General features: G+C 40.7%; 2 protein-coding genes across 4 annotated transcripts in view; one reads left to right on the top strand and one right to left on the bottom strand.

Annotated features, from left to right (window-relative positions):
- The window catches only part of PKN2 (protein kinase N2), a 47,937-nt gene extending 34,080 nt beyond the window's left edge, over positions 1-13,857 (top strand). For 2 of the 3 annotated variants that reach the window (XM_035121355.2, XM_035121359.2), the window contains exons 9-22: positions 719-862; positions 961-1,036; positions 1,351-1,522; positions 1,718-1,847; positions 3,104-3,261; positions 3,352-3,427; positions 3,667-3,758; positions 4,826-5,002; positions 5,938-6,000; positions 6,286-6,362; positions 10,466-10,608; positions 10,815-10,922; positions 12,204-12,284; positions 12,366-13,857. In XM_035121355.2, coding sequence (XP_034977246.2) covers positions 719-862; positions 961-1,036; positions 1,351-1,522; positions 1,718-1,847; positions 3,104-3,261; positions 3,352-3,427; positions 3,667-3,758; positions 4,826-5,002; positions 5,938-6,000; positions 6,286-6,362; positions 10,466-10,608; positions 10,815-10,922; positions 12,204-12,284; positions 12,366-12,569 — 1,701 coding nt within the window. In that variant the 3' untranslated portion in view covers positions 12,570-13,857. The remainder of the gene's footprint in view (positions 1-718; positions 863-960; positions 1,037-1,350; positions 1,523-1,717; positions 1,848-3,103; positions 3,262-3,351; positions 3,428-3,666; positions 3,759-4,825; positions 5,003-5,937; positions 6,001-6,285; positions 6,363-10,465; positions 10,609-10,814; positions 10,923-12,203; positions 12,285-12,365) is intronic. The other variant, XM_060276747.1, reaches the window with a different exon arrangement.
- A 400-nt stretch (positions 13,858-14,257) lies between these two features.
- GTF2B (general transcription factor IIB) overlaps positions 14,258-19,704 on the bottom strand; it is a 33,073-nt gene continuing 27,626 nt past the window's right edge. Inside the window, exon 7 of the mRNA XM_035121360.2 lies at positions 14,258-18,042. Coding sequence (XP_034977251.1) covers positions 17,909-18,042 — 134 coding nt within the window. The 3' untranslated portion in view covers positions 14,258-17,908. The remainder of the gene's footprint in view (positions 18,043-19,704) is intronic.

Below are 19,704 nucleotides of genomic sequence, written 5' to 3'. Positions count from 1 at the left end.
CCCGCCGCCTGCTCGGTTGGCTCCCGTGCGCCGCGCTTTACTGGCACAGAGCAGAACAGGGTCCGCCTTCCATGACGCTGGCCAGCTTCCCATTAGCTGCAGGAAGCTGCTGCAGCCAATGGGAAGCTGTGCATGTCTCCTCGTGCCGGAAGGCGCGCCAGAAATAGTGGCTGCGGGACCATGAACTGGCCCAAGTCACAAAATTTTTGCCGACCCCTGGTCTGACAAGATATAAGGTAGCTTTCTGTGTTCCTATGGAATGCTTCTGGTCCCTTGTTAATGCCCATTCTTTTATAGGCATGTCTTCCTGGCCAGTTCATATGAAATAAGTGAAACATGTATGCAGCGTCAGTAGTGTGCTTTCCCTTGCATGCCAGAGTCACCAGCTCCCATGGTGAGGTGGTGCTGGAGAGGGAACGTGTATACTATTCACTTGTATGGAATGTAGCACCAAGAAACTAATCTTGTTAGTGCAAGGATTTACACTTGTGTAGCGGAATTCCCCTTTCTTCTTCCCCCATGCCCCCCCCAATCTTTTCTGGGGTTTTGCCCAATCCTCCAGAGCAGATTTGGGCAGGGAATGGAGGAGGTTACGGGGGAAGTTCCATTGCACAAGCATAAACACTTGCACTTACGGAATGAGTGTATTGGATACAGTCTTTAGAATTGTAGCAGCTGCACAAATTAACATTGTCTCCTCCTCCTTAAATCCCTTCAGTCACGTGAATTAGAAATTTCTGTTTATTGGCGCGATTGGAGATCTCTCTGTGCGGTGAAGTTTCTGAGGTTAGCAGATTTCTTAGACAACCAGCGACATGGAATGTGTCTCTATCTTGAACCCCAGGGTACTCTATTTGCAGAGGTAAGTGCCAAAGTTTTAAAAGAAAATTATATAAAGGCCATGAATAATTTCCAAGATTCATTGTTTTGCGATTTAACACATCTTGTCTGAATTGGCAGGTTACATTTTTTAATCCAGTTATTGAAAGAAGACCAAAACTTCAAAGGCAAAAGAAGATTTTCTCCAAGCAGCAAGGTAACAGATTTCATTGATTCGGTGCTGTAGCTTAATCTTAATACAGTACAGGCTTATATTATTGAAAGTTAACTGAAAAGGATGCTGATGCCAAACATCAGAATTTCATGTAAAAATATTTGTTTAGAAATTGCAGATAGGGCTTTCAATAGTGAAATCTGTTTGTAAAAAAAAAAAGCAGGAAAATGTGGGATATGTGACATGTTCAGTTTATTCATCACAAATAATAAACTAATGAATATGAATTCTCTTTTAATTATAGCTTTTGGTGATAAGTAAAAAGATTACTTGTGCTCTGTTTTCTTTAACCACAGGCAAAACATTTCTCAGAGCTCCTCAAATGAATATTAATATTGCCACTTGGGGAAGGCTTGTGAGAAGAGCTATTCCTACAGTAAATCATACTGGCACCTTCAGCCCTCAAGCTGTGCCTTCTGCAGTTGCAGGAGTTGATGCGCACATTCCTGAATTAAGATCACCAACTAGGTAAGTGGCTGAGATGCTTAAGCAGGCTTATATGGCAAAACTCCTGTGATGTAGAAGGAAACACAAGCCTATTTACTCCTCTTGAATTTCCTTCTTCCAGTTTTAAAAACAGAAAAGTATCAATCAGCATGAAGTATTTTTTTTAATTTTCCTAAATTGTTGCCATGCTTACCAAGTGAATTGCTTTCTTTTAAGTGACTCCCCTGTAGCCAAACTGGTGTTTGAACTTGAACCCGAACCCCCACATACTCCTCCACATGCGTCTTCCCTTGGAGAAATTAGCGAACCTTCACCTGAGCCAAAGGCTCCACCTACACCCACTCAGGCAAGACTTCTAATATAGATTTAAAACAATAGCACAAATTGTTGTGTCTAGGTTTGTGAGAAATGCGACCTACAAATAGCACAGCTTGTGTTCTTGATTTGTTGTTGTTTTATCGACGTCTTTACTTTTTCATAATTGGTTGCTATGCAAAGTGTTCTGCAGCTGATCTTTCCGTTTGCAGTTTTCTCAACCGAGTTGCATAATAGCTTAAAGTGTTCTTATAATCGGGTCATGACCTCTCCTTTTAAATGACTGCTGAACTGCAAAAACTCGTTTGCACCTTACTAGCATTTGAGGTAGTAGATAGTTGACCAAATAAGTTTTTGAAGTTAGAACTTAACCAGAGAACTGTCAACAAGCATTTAATGATCAACAAGTCTCACAGGTTCTGAAAACCCTGCCAAACCAATAAACATTTGTTAAGACTTCTTAAAATAAGCAGGGATGGTCACTGACATGTTTCACTGAGAAGGCCTCGCTCCTTGTGTTTCTTCCCTCCCTCTAAAGATGGCATTCTAAACAGGGTCCCCCTAAGACCCCTGGCACATTGCTTGGGATTGTTCAAATACATAAAGTAGTAGTCTTGTCTCCTAATAAAGAATCTTAGTCCTTTTTCAAGCACTTGAAGATCAATGTTGTGAGACTCTTGTGGGTGAGCGGAGAGTTTGCTTGGACCCTGGGTGAGAACCCAGAGGTTGAGGCAAATGAATGGATATTGATTTGTATATCTTAGCAACTTTGTGTTAATGTAACATTTTGTATGTAACTGTGTTTTGTTTAAGTTGTTTGTTGTTGCTTCAGTTTTTTGTATACCGCTTAGAGATACTTGTAACATACTAAGCGGTATATAAATTAAACAATCAAAATCTAAATGTGTTCTTAAACCAGGTTTAGAAATGCTTGTATGCCAGGTTGCCTTTGGCTAGGAAGAATTGATTTCAGGTGTCCCAGCAATACATGGAAGAGGGTTTATTTATTCTTCTTCAACTTCATTTATGTGAGAAAGATGAATTTGTGTAAGGTAGCTTATATGATAGCAGTTCTTAAATCAGTTCTTAGACCGGGTTCCTCTGTGTTGTCTCTGCAAGTCCTATCACAAACGGTGCAAGAGGTTTAGCAAATAGAAATAGTTTCTATAGGGCTCATTAAAAGGCATTTGCATCAACCTTGTATTTCACAATTCTAAATTTAAGACGTACTGCTGTAACATTACTCTTCTCCAATTTCTAGCAACTTTTGTTTTTTTAAATCTTCAGATTTTTTTTCTTCTACACATTTCACAGGATGCAGAAACATTTGATTTTGAGAATGACAGAAATAATTTTGTCCCCAAACTTCAGCCGGAAATTATTTGCGAGACTCAAAATTCAAATTCTGATATAGAATATAATATACGAGAGCCCGAAGATAGAAGGTAAGTCCTCTTTTATGTTAACATGATGTATAACTCAACCCAATATTGAGTAGAAATTGTTGTTTACTTTTTTAAATTGCTGTATTTCAGAATACAACAGAGATTTCAATTCAATTTGCAAGACTTCCGGTGTTGTGCTGTACTGGGTAGAGGACACTTTGGAAAGGTATGTTTGACAGCTAAAATTACAATATTGTCTCTTTCCACATCTTCCCCCCCCCTTCCTTCCTCTTAGCCCACTTCCCTTTGCAGCTGCCTGTTGCATTTCAGTATGTGCTCAGTAATATGCTTGTTGATTTATCGCAGATTTGAAGCAAGCTTTTTAAACGTATACACAACAGTTGCAAGTTTGGAACATAAAATGTAATGGAAAGCATGCAAATTGAGTATTATATTGTGTTTCAGGTCCTGTTGGCTGAATATAAGAATACAAACGAAATGTTTGCCATTAAAGCCTTAAAGAAAGGAGACATTGTTGCTCGTGATGAAGTAGACAGGTCAGTGTGAAGGACAGGTGTCGTTAAATCTGAATGTGACAGTTTTTTATAACAGGGCATGTTATGATCCTGCTGCAGTTTTCCATGTTTTGGGTCTTAGAAGATGGTGCCACTGTTCAGAACTCAAACTCAAAGCCACGTTGATGTAAAGAACTAGTTGTGCAGCTCTTTAGATCTTGATCATGGGCTGCTGTAATTGCCAGATTTTGAAAGCTGATCCTTAAACACACATACTTGGAGGCATCTCCGGTAGAACATAATTACAAGTAAATGTAGGATGACAGTGAGTGCTTGGGTCACTAAGAAATAGTGCCCAGCCTGTCCTTGGGTTTTATCCCTGTCAACCTTCTCTCTCTCTTTCCTTCTCTCTGCACACGGGCATGCACATATTGTGTAGCTGTTCGTCATTCATTGTTAAGCTGCTGTGATTTTTTTTTTAAAAAAATCTTATCATATTAGTAGTTGCAAGAACTCAGCACTGTTGTCATTTACCACATATTACCAAAAAAAGTCCTGATCTCCTTGTGTGCTCTTGCTACCTATGGGTCACTGCCATTACAGTGGACCCTCTGGTTACGAATTTAATTTGTTTCAGGGGTCCATGCGCACCCCAAAGAATCCATAACCAGAGGCGCCACTTCTGTGCACACACTTGGCGCAATAGAGCACTTCTGCACATGCGCGAGCAGCAAAATCCAGAAGAATACACTTCCAGGTTTGCCGCTTTCACAACCTGAAGATTATGTATCCAGAGCAGTACGTAACCTGAGAGTCCACGGTATTAATTGCTTTAAGTTCAGTACTTCTGCTGGAAGCCTGCAGTTACAGTGGCCTCATTGCAGTTAGGCTTTCACCTTGCGGGTTAGAGCATGGTGCCGATAATGACAAGGACTTGGGTTTGATCCCTGTTTGGGTGCATATTCCTGCATGACAGGGGGGTTCGACTGGATGACCCATGGGGCTGCTTCCAGCTCTTATGATTTTGTGCATGTATCTCTTCTTGGAGCTGTCACCCATGTAATGAAAATAAATAGTTGATTCAACCTCATAAAACATTCTGCTTTCAGCCTCATGTGTGAAAAGCGAATTTTTGAAACTGTGAACAGCGTAAGGCATCCCTTTCTGGTGAACCTCTTTGCTTGTTTCCAAACCAACGATCATGTGTGCTTCGTAATGGAGTATGCCGCTGGAGGAGACCTCATGATGCATATACACACAGATGTCTTTTCCGAACCTAGAGCAGTGTAAGTAACATTTCAGGCTGTGGTGTAAATAAGTTGGGTTTGGTGCTTGCCGTATGAGAATACTCTGCCGGGCCAATAAGACATAGTAACACTCTTCCCCTGCTAAATAGTTGGGAGCCACCTCATGTTTCAGAACTTGGTTTAAAGGAAACCCTAGTGAGTCTTAACTGTGGTTAATCTCATGCACCCTAGCTGCAAGGGAGAGGAAATTTTGCTGCTGAGAAGATGTGCCTACACCAGCTTATAAATGTTGTATCGTACATCCCTTATGCACATGGCATGCAGCTGCTGCACCCAGTTGACTTATGCTAGTGAAATCTGTGTAGAACTAATGGAAGCCGGCAGAGCTTAGGTCGGGCTTGTATGGCATCCTGATGGATTTAGGCCTAGGCCATTCCTGTCTGACTGCCGGGGGGGGGGTGTAATTGGCTACAACAGGACTTTCAGTTGACAGGCAGTATCCTAACATGCACACCTGCTTCATCAAGGGAGCTGCTATAGTTGTATTTCGCTCGCTGATACCTGCCAGGTAGAGGTTCATGACATAGATGCCGGTATTATACTTTTTGAGGAGCACAGGCAGCAACCTTTATAGTGGGTCAGACTGTCCTGTTTAACCCAGTATGGTCCACTGGGTCCCAGGCCTTTCCCACTGCCTGCCATCTACCTGTTCCTTTTGAACTGGTGAACCACAGGTTGAGCCTGTGACCTGCTGCATGCAAACATGTCCTCTGCTACTTAGGTGTGGTGCTCTTTTTAATTAAAAACTTAGAAACCCATATTCAAAATAAAGTAGCCTGAAAAGACTCCTCTGGTGGTACTGAACATTGCTCTGAACTTTTTCTGGTCGCCTGTTTCTCAAAAGTTAACCTTTGTAGGAGTATAAAAAATGCAACATGTCAGTTCTCACCTCTTTTATATTTCTTTACAAACAGGTTTTATGCTGCATGTGTGGTTCTTGGACTGCAATATTTACATGAGCACAAGATAGTTTATCGGTAAGTTTGCATAAGATTTAGATTTTTGTTTCATTTCACATACTTACACGTTTGCCTTATATACCATGTTTGCTCGGATACATTAACAATATTACCTCCTCTTTGCACGTGGCAAAGAGGAACACAGTTGCATTGGGTGTTTACACAAACCTGCATGCCGCTTCCAAACATCTTAAATTCAGAAAGGATTACAATTTTGAGTATTTGCAGCTAATACTTTCCTTGTATAATTTGTCTCCATTCATGGTCAGAATGAGTTGTTTTTAATTTCTTTCTTTTCTGCAGAGATTTAAAGCTAGACAACTTGTTGCTGGATACAGAAGGTTTTGTGAAAATAGCGGACTTTGGCCTCTGCAAAGAGGGTAAGCTTTTTCAACAGTATTTCTCAGTGGCTTAGAATAGCAGTCGGGAATTTGCAACCCACTTTTGTCAATTACTGCCTCAGATTAAAAGTGGTAGCCCCCTCCACTTCCCCTTTCCACCTCTCCCCTCGCTCCCCCCACCCTGTCTCATTCTCATTCTGCACAGATTGTGGATTAGAGACATTTCTGCTCTCTTCCATATGGTGTTGGGGGAGGCATTGTTAATGAACATGCGAATTTTTCCCCCTCTTTAAATCAATTAAACAAATAACAGATTTAGAGTAGCTCTTTGCCATGGCCTCTGGGCAGTCCCCGAAAAAAAGAATTCTGTGCCTGCCTAGCAACATTATTTGGAACCTTCTGGTAAAAACTCCAAAATGTGAGTTTTCACCAATAAGGGTTCAATCCTACACCACACACTAACCTCAAAGTAAGTCCCAGTAAACACAGTGGTACTAATATGTCAGTAGGCATGTATCGGATTGCATGGTAAAAAGCCTATGGTAATTTTGAAAGAATTTATTGCAAAAGAAATGAAAGATGACATGTCTTTCAAAACAGAGCTTTAAAAACTAACACTTTTTGTGGCATCAGTTTTCATTGGCTAAAGTTACTGTCATAAACAACTTTCCAGCTAGATCAATAAAACATTCTGTCCAAAGCATTTAGAACAGCTATACTCAGTGGTTTGCTTTATGTTTTTATTGTATATTCCTTTTCCTTTGTTTTTGGTGGGTTGTTTTTTTTTAATATCACCCCCAGCAAATCATCATAGGACCCTCAGAATGACCCAGAAAGTCTTACTGAGAAAAATAAAACATTTTTGTCACAAAGCATAGGGTGGGCAAGGAGGGAAATCTACTGTATACCAATTACATTATTTCCAACTGTTCTGTAAACTAAGACTACAGCACACTTACATGGGAGTAAGCTCTACTGAACTCCATGGGGCCTAAGTTAGGTTCAGACTGCAAAATACATTGGGAATTTGCTTCACAAAGGCTCACCTGCTGGCTGCAATGCAATCTTTGCATTTTTAATGACAAGACACATGATCTTAAGAAGAGCTTGCACTTTTTGCTAAAGTTAGAAACTGTTGGTTTGTCCTATCAGAGAAAGTGGGGGGAAAGTATATAGCTCTGCTTTGTCTGGTCCTGTTTTCTGTGCTTCCTTATTTATATCTGTTTATTTTTTGGTATTTTGTTGGGCTTAGTTCGAAACATTTGAATTGGAAGTATTTGTTTTTATGTGCAATAAAAAACAGGAAGGAAATATAATTTAGGCTATGTGCCCACCCCCTTCCCCTTTGTTGTTAGTCTGGATCCCTGCTTGCTCTGAGTAACAGAGATAAGATAGTATGTCCCATCACCAAAGAAGAGTTACTCACTCAGCTTCCTTTGGGCTGTATCTAATGCTGTCCCTCCATGAACTGCTACTTCTATTGAGGAGCAGAGTTGTGCTTATGAAAGGACTCCTCCTATGAGTGCACATGAAGGAATGAGTTAATGGAAGTTCCATTCTGAAATATACTCAGAGAAAAGCCATCGGTTTCATGTAGTTTATTTCAATGATCACAGATAAAAGTCAGTCCATCAGGTGTGTCCAGCCTGCAGGCACCTCCCAGACCCAGGCTATATATCCTGTAATCACACCCTAGGTCACACCTGATAGGCTAGTTCAAACTTCCCATCTGGAGCAGGATTGGATGGCTCCAATGGCCAATCAGATGCCACATTCTAAAATCCACCCTGCCTGTTATTCTAGGATCCAAACTCCAGCCATAACACGTTTGCAAGTGAAAATATTGACTACAACCCTACATCTCCACATTTTAGAATTCACCACCCAAACCAGCTTAAGATCTGCCTGGACCTTTCATTTTCTCAATTATTTCGAGTCAGGAAGGTAGGAAGGGACAATTGCCAGAGCAGAGAGGAGTTGCCATAGTGTCCTGCTTTTATGGATTGGCAGGAGGAAAATAATGGCTTCTCAGGTGGTTTCATCTGCATAAGCAACATTTGGTTCTCAATGATAAGTGGTATTCCACTATAGAAAGGAACTGTAAAAGAATTGTTCCAGTTATATCCCAAGTTGACAGCATCAAGAGTCAGTCTGTCCACATTGGCAACATGTAAATGATTTTCCTTATGCTGATTTTCCCATGGCTTCAAACCATGTAAAGAGTTCAGGGTTATTTTATCATCTCATTCCTGCCAGTATATGAAGAATTTTGCTTAAGCTGCTGATTAGGTGAGATAACCCAGGGGTTGCACCACCCCTGTAGTCTTCCAATCCTGAGCCAGGGGAAACTGAGTTTGTTTCTGGAATTCCTTGGGATTTGCAAAGCCAGTCCTTTAGAGCTGCAAGCCCACAAATTACTCAGTAGCATATAACCAAGCAGCCGGGTACCAGATTTAAAGTCAAGCTTACATCAGGAAGCCACACAAGGAATAAGTGCTATACTTTATTAGGGAGTTTATAAACAGAGAATAAGAACCCTTTACCATTAAAACACAGTTAAGAAAGGCTAACCATGTGAAGACACTTCTGGGAATTTGAACACAGAACAAAAAAACCCCATTTGAGTTATTGACCACCTGAGCAGGTTGCATCTAGGAATACATTATTGTTGCCATACACAACCCTCCATCCAAATGCCATTAGACCCAGGTGGCATATTTCCAAGAACTAGATGGTAGATACTCGGTGGATTTCTGCACAGTCTTTGTGACCTTGACGCAGTCTTGCATCAGACACAGGTGCAATGTTCAAAACTCCCGCTGTTCTAGGCGCATTTTGTGACATAAAATTTCATTAGGCCAAGCAGTTTCTGAGCTCTGGGTGCAGTAAGATTTCAGATTAAAACTGCAGTGGAAGGAAAGGAGGACCTTTTTCTGCCTCCCCACTTCCAGCACTCTCTGAAGACTGTAGGAGAGACCCTCTAAGAATATTAGGGAGGTGGGCAAGGGAAGGACTAGACCATGTGAAAAATGAACATAAGATTTTAGCTGCAGTTCATTTTCAGCTTTGTATTTTTGTTATAAAAAAGCGGGCCTAGACGTTGTTGTCCCCATAAGGTGCTATTTAGCTCCTAGCTTTCATATCTGAGTTTCTAGCACTGTACAGGTGGCAAGATGGAGCAATTAAATGGGACTTTTGCCATAGGAAAACTGCATCAAGAATCCTTATTTATTTAAAGGCAAATGCAGGTTCTTCGCACTTGATAGTGTGTATGTTTCAAGTGCTAGTGCCAGTGTACAAAATGTAATGTGTGCTGCTGCTCAGAGAGAGAGAATTTTTTTACAACTAATTAGAGTGCCAAGGTTTATTTTTTACCACTTGGAAATTCAAATTTGACCTACCTACAGACAACATAGTTTCACCAATGAAAAATGCAGGGGGGGAAATATGCATGCCTTTTGTGTACTGTCAAAATACTTCCTTATTAACAATCAAGAAGTTCTTGAATACCTGCTTGCTCTTGCCCTTTTGTAAAATTTGGCACAGAATTCACATCACACCCTTCTTAAATGAGTTGTTGCCACTGGCAAAAATTCTGTCTAGCGTATGTAAATGGCATTAAGCTGTAGGCTTTTTTAAAGGGTTGTTGAATACATACCTTGGCTTCACTGTGCTTAAGAAGGAAATCTTTAAAAGAAAAGTCATATTTCATAGTTTGCTTATTTTAGAAGCAAAACGAAATGCCTAGTATTTTATAGTGTTAGATAAGAAAATAATCATTCTCTGTAAATGCTTCAGAGTGCAAACTTATACAAGTCTACTCAGAAGTAGGCCTTGTGTTCTTTAGGACTTAATCTCAGGTAAGTGAGCCTAGGATTCCAGGCTTAATAAATCTTTATCTTCTCTGTCTTTCTGCAAGACCATGGTTACCAGTTGTAAATAATTGGCTGAACATTTGGAGTTCAAAACCACCAACTCTACTTTGCAATAAAAAGTGCCTATCCTTATTCAGCTTTCAGAATTTGGATGGAGTTGGTAGAACAGGCAAAAACATGCAGTGTTGTTCATGTCATCCCACCAGTTTAAAAATGGAAAGGTGAAAGGCTCATAGTCGAAAAACTAAACACATGTAATTGTTGCAGGAATGGGTTTTGGTGACAGGACAAGTACATTCTGTGGCACTCCAGAATTTCTTGCTCCAGAAGTGTTGACAGAAACTTCCTATACAAGAGCTGTAGACTGGTGGGGTCTTGGTGTGCTCATCTATGAAATGCTGGTTGGTGAGGTAAGCTTCACAAAATGTAAAACTGTTTCCTTTATTCATCTGTGAACAGCAAACAAATTTGAAAAGAGCTGCTGGCTGTAGGTTTCTGTTGAATCCCTCACTCTTTTCACTTATTCGGTTAAATTTGAATTTTATTAAGAGATTGTATCAATGAAAATTCAGTTTCTGGAAATTATTCTTATCGCTATTTCTCCCCCACCTTCCAGTCTCCCTTCCCAGGAGATGATGAAGAAGAGGTTTTTGACAGTATTGTAAATGATGAAGTAAGATATCCTCGGTTCCTTTCTACAGAAGCCATCTCAATAATGAGAAGGGTAAGGTGGTACTTTTCGCGGGCTTGTTTCATTCCTTCTTAATTTGTTTAGCCACGTGTGTAAGGGAAAGCAAAGCATTTTAAGGTCCATGTTTTTATTTGCTACGTACATTTCTCAAGTTCACTTTACGTCAAATGCTATTTAGTTCTCAAATAAAAGTGTGGCTTGCTGATACTAGTAATATCCTAGCCTCCCCAGAAGTATGCCCCATGCCTGTTGGGTAGGACCCACAGTCGCTCCATGGGCGACTAAACCTTCCAGGTTTCTATGCAGCTCCCATCCACCTGTCCGCCAGCATGGCTAGTGGTCAGGGATGATGGGTTTTGTAGTCCAGCAACATCCATCTTGGAGGTTCACCGGTGAGCCACCCATTTTACTCACTGGTAGGATTGGTTCTGCTTATGAGTCAGGAGGACTTTGGTGTTTTTTTACTGGCGCACCTAAGAAAGCAACCACAGCTGTATAAAAAGTTAACACACCAGCTTATGATGTCCCTGGAGATAAGCAAAGCAGCAGCGAGGGTTCTTTTAATTTTGTAGCAGGAGAGAGTGGTAGTTGGACTCAGTAGAGACCCTACATTCTGGATCATGGAAGCCCTAGAACTTGAGCTCCTATCTCTCCTTTGACAAAACAATTTGAGACTCTTTTTGTGTATTGGCTTTTCTGTTTGTCTGTGGGAGTGGGGATTGATTGCATGGGAGATGATGTCATTAGTCTGCTGCTGTGAGCGAGTAGTTGTATTACTAGCCATCTCTTGTAAGGGAAACTGAAAATAGTGCGTGGTTTCATGCCTTGTCTTTTTAAAGATGGCAAGTTGGGTTTTTCTGGGGTTTGTCATTGTGCTTTTGTTTATTTATTTATTTATTCATTCATTCATTCAGATTATATTTGTTATTTAATTTGTTCTTCTGTAAACTGCCTTGGGACTCTATGATGCTGCTAATAACGGGTGGAAACCAATTCTGTCACGACACTGATGTCAGTAGTTTTGCTTGAAATATAACTGTCAGAACCACCGTTTGAGCCTCAGCAAACCAGCAAGAATTTTAAATTTATGAACTAATCAAAGCAAAGGCAACCATTTCGCTTTCTTCTCTAAAGTTCCCAGTGCTATTTGCTGTCCTAACTGGGGAACCTGGTGCGCTTTTATTTATTTTTTTAATGACTATCCTTCATATTTATATCATGCTTTTTCAAAGAACTCACATGGCTCAGGAAATTGTTAACAGGAACGCTGTGCTCCTGCAGGCTACTGACAAAAGGTTCTTGATACCGTTTCAGCTTCTGAGGAGAAACCCAGAACGGCGCCTCGGCGCTGGAGAGAAAGATGCTGAAGATGTCAAGAGGCATCACTTTTTCCGGGTGAGTGCGAAGTGAAAAGCCTGGGTGCAATCTGGGAGCAGCCAGAAGCAGGGACTTTAACTAGGTGTTTTCGTTTTGCAGTTGATCGATTGGAATGCATTGCTTGCCAAGAAAATGAAGCCTCCTTTTGTCCCGATCATAAGAGGAAGAGAAGACGTCAGCAATTTTGATGACGAATTTACCTCAGAAGCACCTATTCTCACTCCACCCCGGGAGCCTAGGATACTTTCAGAAGACCAGCAGGAAATGTTCAGAGACTTTGACTACATTGCTGATTGGTGTTAATTCTTTTGAGACACTGTGAAATCCTAGCAGACTGGCTCATCAGAACAGCGTTCGCCCCACTCCTTCCCTCCTTTTGAGAATACCAGCTGTTGGATTGTTCTCTGTGCTGCCTGTAGCTTCCGACTTTTTTGAATCACATGAAGATTTTGGAAAAAGGACCGTTTTTATTACACATGAGGTGTGACCTCATTTTTGTATATCTTTTTTTTAAAAGAAAAAAAATATTGAGCACTGGAAAGCTATTCTGTGCAGCTCTTTAAGCTTGACCTGGCAGGTATAGGCTGTGTTCCACTCTCACATGGGCACACTTGTACTGTATCTTTACTCTTCTGCAGCAGAAAACATTGCAAAAAGACCTGCCTTAAGCAGGATTAACAACCAGATACTGAGCTAGACTGATAACCATCTACTCAGCGATTAGAGGGAAGAAGGAAGGCAAAATGTGTCTTGTCCTTAAAAAAGAGTTATAGTAATCTCCAAAAAACATTGACCTGATGACTGTTAAGCACACTGTTGTCTTGATTTTTTTTTAGGGGAGGGGGGGGAATGAGGATTAAGAACTGATGCCTTGTTTTGTAAACTTTCTATGGTATTTATTGGGGGGGAAATGTTTAAAAGCCTTACCTATAGGAGAACAGTATAAGTGCTTCCATTCTTAAAAAGAGAAGATCGGTCCTAAGAAGTTTACCAAAGCATTGCCAAACAATTTTTGCCTTTTAACTTCTATAACCAGCAGATATGAAGAATGTAATGAGTAAGAATGTCTCTCCAGTCTTAAATCAGGAACATTTCTAATGGATGCATTCCCCCAGATGCAATCACTGTTTTGTACTCTTGGAAGTTATGTCTTTTCCACACCAACTCCATTGATATGTTATTTTAGGTAATCTGTGTCTCTGGCTATCTTGTTCATCTTACATTTGCTGATTTGGTGTTGCCATATCATCTTTAAAGAATGAGGATCTTCACTGTATACATGCCATGTTCATGTATATTTGGAAGTTATAGTATATTTTTGTTTCAAGCATATAAATTAACTTTACCACTTCCCTTAGCATTGTCCAGTGGCTAGGTGAATGTATTGTTAAATCCAGATTTAATGGGGGGAAACATGCTTGTATACATTTCAAGGCCACTGAATCCCAGAATCTTCATTGACAATTACTGAGAATAAGGGTTAAAGCAATATGTTTTAAGAGAATGTATAAATATTTTTGATAAAACTTGTATATTTTAAGCCTCTTAACACTATGCTATACCTTGAAAAGTTAAAATGACTTTGACCAGATACTGTGTGTGCTCCTTTCAGACTTACGCAATTTTCTAAAAGGTTAAGTCTGTTTGTGGAAAACAACGTTCTGCTTTCCTTAGATTATTAAAATTGGTTTGTCATCAGGCTCATACTCAGCATGCCCAAGATCAAAAGTGTGTTGTGTGATGTTTAAATCCACACAGACTTACTGCTCTGGAATCTGGTTTCATGAAAGATAAATGGCAGCCACATAACCATGTGGGTTGGAGTGAAGACAGTGCTACCCGAAGGTGTTGCCTTCATTGCCTGAACTTTGAAGCATATGTAACGGGTTCATTAGAATAATGTACATGTAAGTGTGTCCACAAAGAACAATGGTAAAAGACTAAACAAAAAATCAAATCATGAAATGTCTAACCTGTAATTCTTTTTTAAAAAAACAAATAGCAAATTAGCATCTTGGGGAGGAAATGCTTTTTCTCTTCCACTTCAAATAGCTGTATCACAATTAAATACAAAACACTACACACCTGAGGTACAGTCGGCTATTCATTTATACTCCCAAATTAGAGCTACAGACAGTGGGCCCAAAAGGGTGGTTCAAATTTAAAGTCCTACAGGAAAAAAAACCCTTTCTCTTTTTTTGTAAGTACATCTTGTACAGAAATGTTTTGTAATCTAAGCAAATCATTCAAAAAAAAATTAGAGGCAGGGTATGTTCACGCAGTTAAGCTGAAAGAAAGCACTAATTTTATCTAGTTTTTTAAATATTTAGGCAAATTAAGATTTTAAACTCTAGATTGTAAATATATTTTGCTATGCTTGTATGTGGCTGCTGAAGCACTTTGTAAAGAAATTAGGTTATTTTAGAATGGTACACTATGCATTAAAATGAAATGTGCCTTTAACAATGTCATACTACAAACTGTCTTGCAGTTAACTATCAAATTAAAGTTTAAATAGTGAAATTTGTATATGAAAACATGATTTACTGATTTGAATCCTATAATCTTGCTTTTTGATCTTTAGATAAAAATTGTGTTTAGAACTTGGTTTGAATTACCCTTTTCTTTCAGGGGTGCGTAAAAAGTCTCATTTTCTGGTCCTCTGTCAGTAACCTTGTGGTACCATAGCGTCAAAGCAACCTACACAACTGCATATATAATCATTTAACAGTTGTACTGGTAGTTAGAGGGTATGTTTTTTGCTTTAAATGTTGACTTGGTTTCTTACACCCACACCGACACACCCTTAAGTGAGAATTGGAGAGTGGGGGGAGGCAACAGGCTATCTGAATTATGGTTCCTTAAAAGGATTTCATTCAAGCACTGGAGCTCAAATTCAGTTGTTAAATCCAGTTTTACTTGCCTACGAAGGTTAATGCAGAAGCTGAAGAAATCTAGGCATCCCCAAGTTCTAACAGAAGCCCACTCTTGATACTGCGGTCCTTCAGGGAGGGTATGACACAGACCCACACTGCCCAGTTTGTCTGCATGGTTCTTTTAAAAAGCATGGAATGTATTCATGAACTGCTGCAAGGCAACCCCTTTAAATAAGTTGCAGCTATTAAGCACCGACGTGCCCCGATCCCAAAATCTCCCTTCCCCCTCAACGTGAAAAGCAAGGGGCTCTATAGGAGTTCTTATGGACCTCATCTGATCAGTCATGTCCAAGACAGACAGACCGCTATTCATGGTGGTAGGAAGAGGAGTAACAACTTTTTCTGCATCTATAATAATGGACAGTTAGTTCAAAGTACAGAACCTTAAGAGCCTACAAGGCATGCACAGGCAAACACTGCCCTCCAGATGTTTTGGGACTACAACTCCCATCATCCCTAGCTAACAGGATCATTGGTCAGGGATGATGGGAGTTGTAGTCCCAAAACATCTGGAGGGCCGAGTTTGCTTATGCCTCCTACAAGGCAACTACTATTCTAGTGCTCAAGCAGGATGTAACTGATATTGCAGAAGGGCTTCCTGGAGGATTACACCTATGGAAACCCCATGCTAGGCAAGAGAACATAGTGGTAGTGGACTTGGGAACATCTTTCTGACAGATGTTGTGATGGTGCAGATTGTATTAACATTTCTCACGGGGCACATATCATCTAAGGCACTGGTTGCTGAGGATTGAATTTCCCTGCCCATTCCACAGCAGAGGCAGTGAAAGCTATGTGATGTCCCTAAGATGACAGTCAAGACTCCAGCCTTACCGCACTCAACATCAGAACCTGGCTCTAAGAATCCAGTTAAGGTTGCATACCATGATTAAGATTTGAGATGTGTGTTTTGTTTTTTCAATGTACAGAGGCAAGGCTTGGTGTTGAGCTGATCCAAGATCTACTTAAACTTGTACTTCTCATCAGCTCCTCCCCTCATACTATTATGGCTTAAGAATGCTGCTGGAGCAGCAAGGAAACAAAAATAGCCCTGACCTAGCAGCCTGCAAAATCAGACTGATGGTTTCAAGGGACAAAAAGGCCCTATTTTTAATTTGCACCAGTCTATGTTTAGGCCTGGAAAGGGCAGAACTGCTAAAAGTTCTGCTCCTCATCGTCTGGAGTGGTTGGTTCTGTACTTCACACAAACATTTAGTCATAACCAGGTTAAGTTGAAACTTTTAAGTAGTCTTCACTGCTTACCTATTTACAAGCAGGGGTGGGGAACCCGTGGGCCTCCAGATGTCATACTATAATTTCCATAATCCCTGACTCTTGGCTGGAGCTGAGCCATAGCTGTGAGAATTCCCCCCCCCCCACATCACCCTGTAATTCATACAGCAATCCTGCAATTTACACAGGGCTTATGTTCTGGGGAATCCACCACACCTACCGGTAAAGCCAAAATAGTGTATAGTCAAAACCCATTGGGTTCAATGGCAGGTGGGATTGCCAAAATAATGTTTCCCAGAACTCCACCCACCTTCTGCCCCTTTTAATTTTTTCCATAAATCTGAATGCACACAAGTTAAATGCACACAAACTGTGGGTTTACTGTATGCAGTGCCAATGCACACCCCTATTTAACCTTTTATCATGTTTCTCAGCTGATTACATTGTGCCCCACCTTGGCAATACTGAAAAAAGGCTTGAATTAAATCATTCTTTGAGTCTGTTTTACATGCACTACATTACAAGATTGATAGCACTGCATCTACAGATGTCAGGATGGGGGTAGTAGCCTCGTGTGGCCAGACTGCCCTTCCTATATTCTGTAGTAGTCATTAGTATGCCTGGAAATCTAGGCCACAGCCAAGGGAACAAGGAAGGTGAATCAATTTTAATTCATCTGGCTGCTCCCTAGTTCCCAGACTGACAAGGGTCCCTTTTAAAGTGGCTTGTTGGTAGGGTTATTGGGCTAGTCCTATTTTAAGTACTAGAGTTCAGTTATTAACAGGACAACATACCTGTGTCCTGGGGAAAAGGATGGCAGAGTCTCCTGTTCTCATACAAGAAATAGGAGAAATCTTCCTCCTATCAGAGACTAAACAGCATCCAGACCACCACAAGCAGAAGCAGCAGAAATCAAATCAGGTGAGTCGTAGCTCAAATGCTTGCAGAAATGTTACACATATTGTATGTTCACTCTGGATTGAAACTTCCCATAATATACCTTGCATTTAACCAAAATAATAGTTCTTGGGCAACAATATAAAAATGCTTGAATAGGAACTGAAGAATTTCAAAAGATGATGTATGCTCCAAGTTGATATTTATTTAGGACAGACACACACACACACACAGTGAAACTTGCAGAAGAGTATAGGTTTTTGGAAAAAAGTTTATTCAGGAATTAGAATCTGAATTATTTTCCAAAAAAACAACAACCAAGATCTCTATGAAAGAAATCTAAGTACATACAATAGGAAATTGATGGCTGTTAAATAATTACTTTCACTAATATATACATAAAAAATGCCACAAAATTATTTTGTTTACACCTGGAATGTGTGCTCTGACTCCTCAGGCTTTTTCACATAGTTATACCAGTTCCGCAACTTGAAGGCTCAACAGTACCGTTTTTATACATATCGCTTTTAAGTCAAAATCAAAACCTCTGTGGGATATAGATGTACCCTTGGAAATTCACAGCTGTGGCAGTTTGTCCACCGGGGTATCAAATTTGAAATCCGCTGGGAAAAGATCAGGAGCCCGTGGATAAATCAACCTATATGACTGTCTGATTGTAACATCAGCTACTCCGGCAATGTCTCCAATTTCTGAAACGAAACCCAAGGCAGACAAGTTAAACTGACAAGTAGAGTTGCAAGGCTAGAGTGTTTCCAAAAAACAACCTGCAGTTTCTCCAATTCTTCCTGGTGCTCAGCTTCAGACAATGTAAAACAAACAACCTTTAAAAGGCCGCTTTCAGTAAAAATCTCAAAGCTTCTCAGGAGCAATGTAGTACTACAATAGAAAGACGGGAGAATATGATTTTGTCGGGGCAGCCAATCAGAGCTCACACTGCACTTGCACTTGGATATGGTCATTTATTACCAATCAGACCCAGGTCCAATTCAAAGTGCAGGTGTTCATCTCTTAAGGCCTTAAATCAGGGATGGGTAACTAGATGTCACTGGACCTTAATGCCCCATTCTGCATCAGGCTGGCTGGGGCAGAATGGGGTTTGGAGTCTTTACCCTATCCAAGGGCCACAGGTCCTCCATCCCTATCTTAAGCAAGCCGCATCCTGAATACCTGAAGATGCACCTTCCATCCCCCATGACCCTCTCATTGGGACTGGACTTCCATCAAATGGGATTTTAGTGAGTGAGTGTGTGTGTGTGTGTGTGTGTGTGTGTGTGTGTGAGAGAGAGAGAGAGAGAGAGAGAGAGAGAGAGAGAGAGAGAGAGAGAGAGAGAGAGAACACAACTTGCTTTCAATAAAGAAGTTCATGTAGAAATTTAGGTTAGCAGAGCAAAACATCCATGGCTTTGTCTGCTTGCTGGACCTGCTGTTCTGTTTGTATTAGGTAAAGGTAAAGGACCCTTGGACGGTTAAGTCCAGTCAAAAGCGACTATGGAGTGCGGCGCTCATCTCGCTTTCAGGCCGAGGGAGCTGGTGTTTGTCCAAAGACAGCTTTCCGGGTCATGTGGCCAGCATGACTAAACCACTTCTGGTACAACAGAACACCGTGGTGGAAACCAGAGCGCACGGAAATGCTGTTTACCTCCCTGCTGCAGCAGTACCTATTTATCTACTTGCCACTGGTGTGCTATCAAACTGCTAGGTTTTCAGAAGCTGGGACAGAGCAATGGGAGCTCACTGTCACTTGGATTCGAACCGCCGACCTTCCGATCGGCAAGTCCAAGAGGCTCAGTGGTTTAGACCACAGTGCCATCCACGCCCCCCCATCTGTTTGCATTACCTGAAGCCTGTCATCAACAGTTGTTGTTTTTTTTGAAAAAAAAAATAGCACTTCGATTATTGGTAGCTGTTTCAAAAGCCCTTGACTGATTGGCAAGGCATGAATTCAGCTCTTACAGTTTTTCATGCCCAGATGAGAGGAACCTTTACTCCAAGGATCTGCAGAGAGCTTTTGGCCTTCCACATGGTTAGAACTGGATCAGTCAACATATGAGCATTTCCATCCTTTCCCCATTTAAGGGATGTACCAATGGCCACCTTGCTAGACGGAACTGAACACCTTACTAAAAGGGGCAATGCCAGACTTTAGAGAGGATTACATTTAATTTAGACTGCTTAAAAGGTATGTTTCTAATGCTGCATGACAACATACATGTTCTGAATTTTTTTTGGGGGGGGACACTTGTTACGAGTTTTAATTTTGTTTTAAATATATTGGTTGTTTTGTGTTTTTTATTATTTTATGTGTAAATTGCCTTGAGACCATGGTTTAGAAGGCAATGAATTATTATTAA

This window comes from Zootoca vivipara, chromosome 7, assembly GCF_963506605.1.
Source record: "Zootoca vivipara chromosome 7, rZooViv1.1, whole genome shotgun sequence".
In the NCBI taxonomy this organism is placed as follows: domain Eukaryota; kingdom Metazoa; phylum Chordata; class Lepidosauria; order Squamata; family Lacertidae; genus Zootoca; species Zootoca vivipara.
This window is presented reverse-complemented; position numbering and strand designations above follow the sequence as displayed.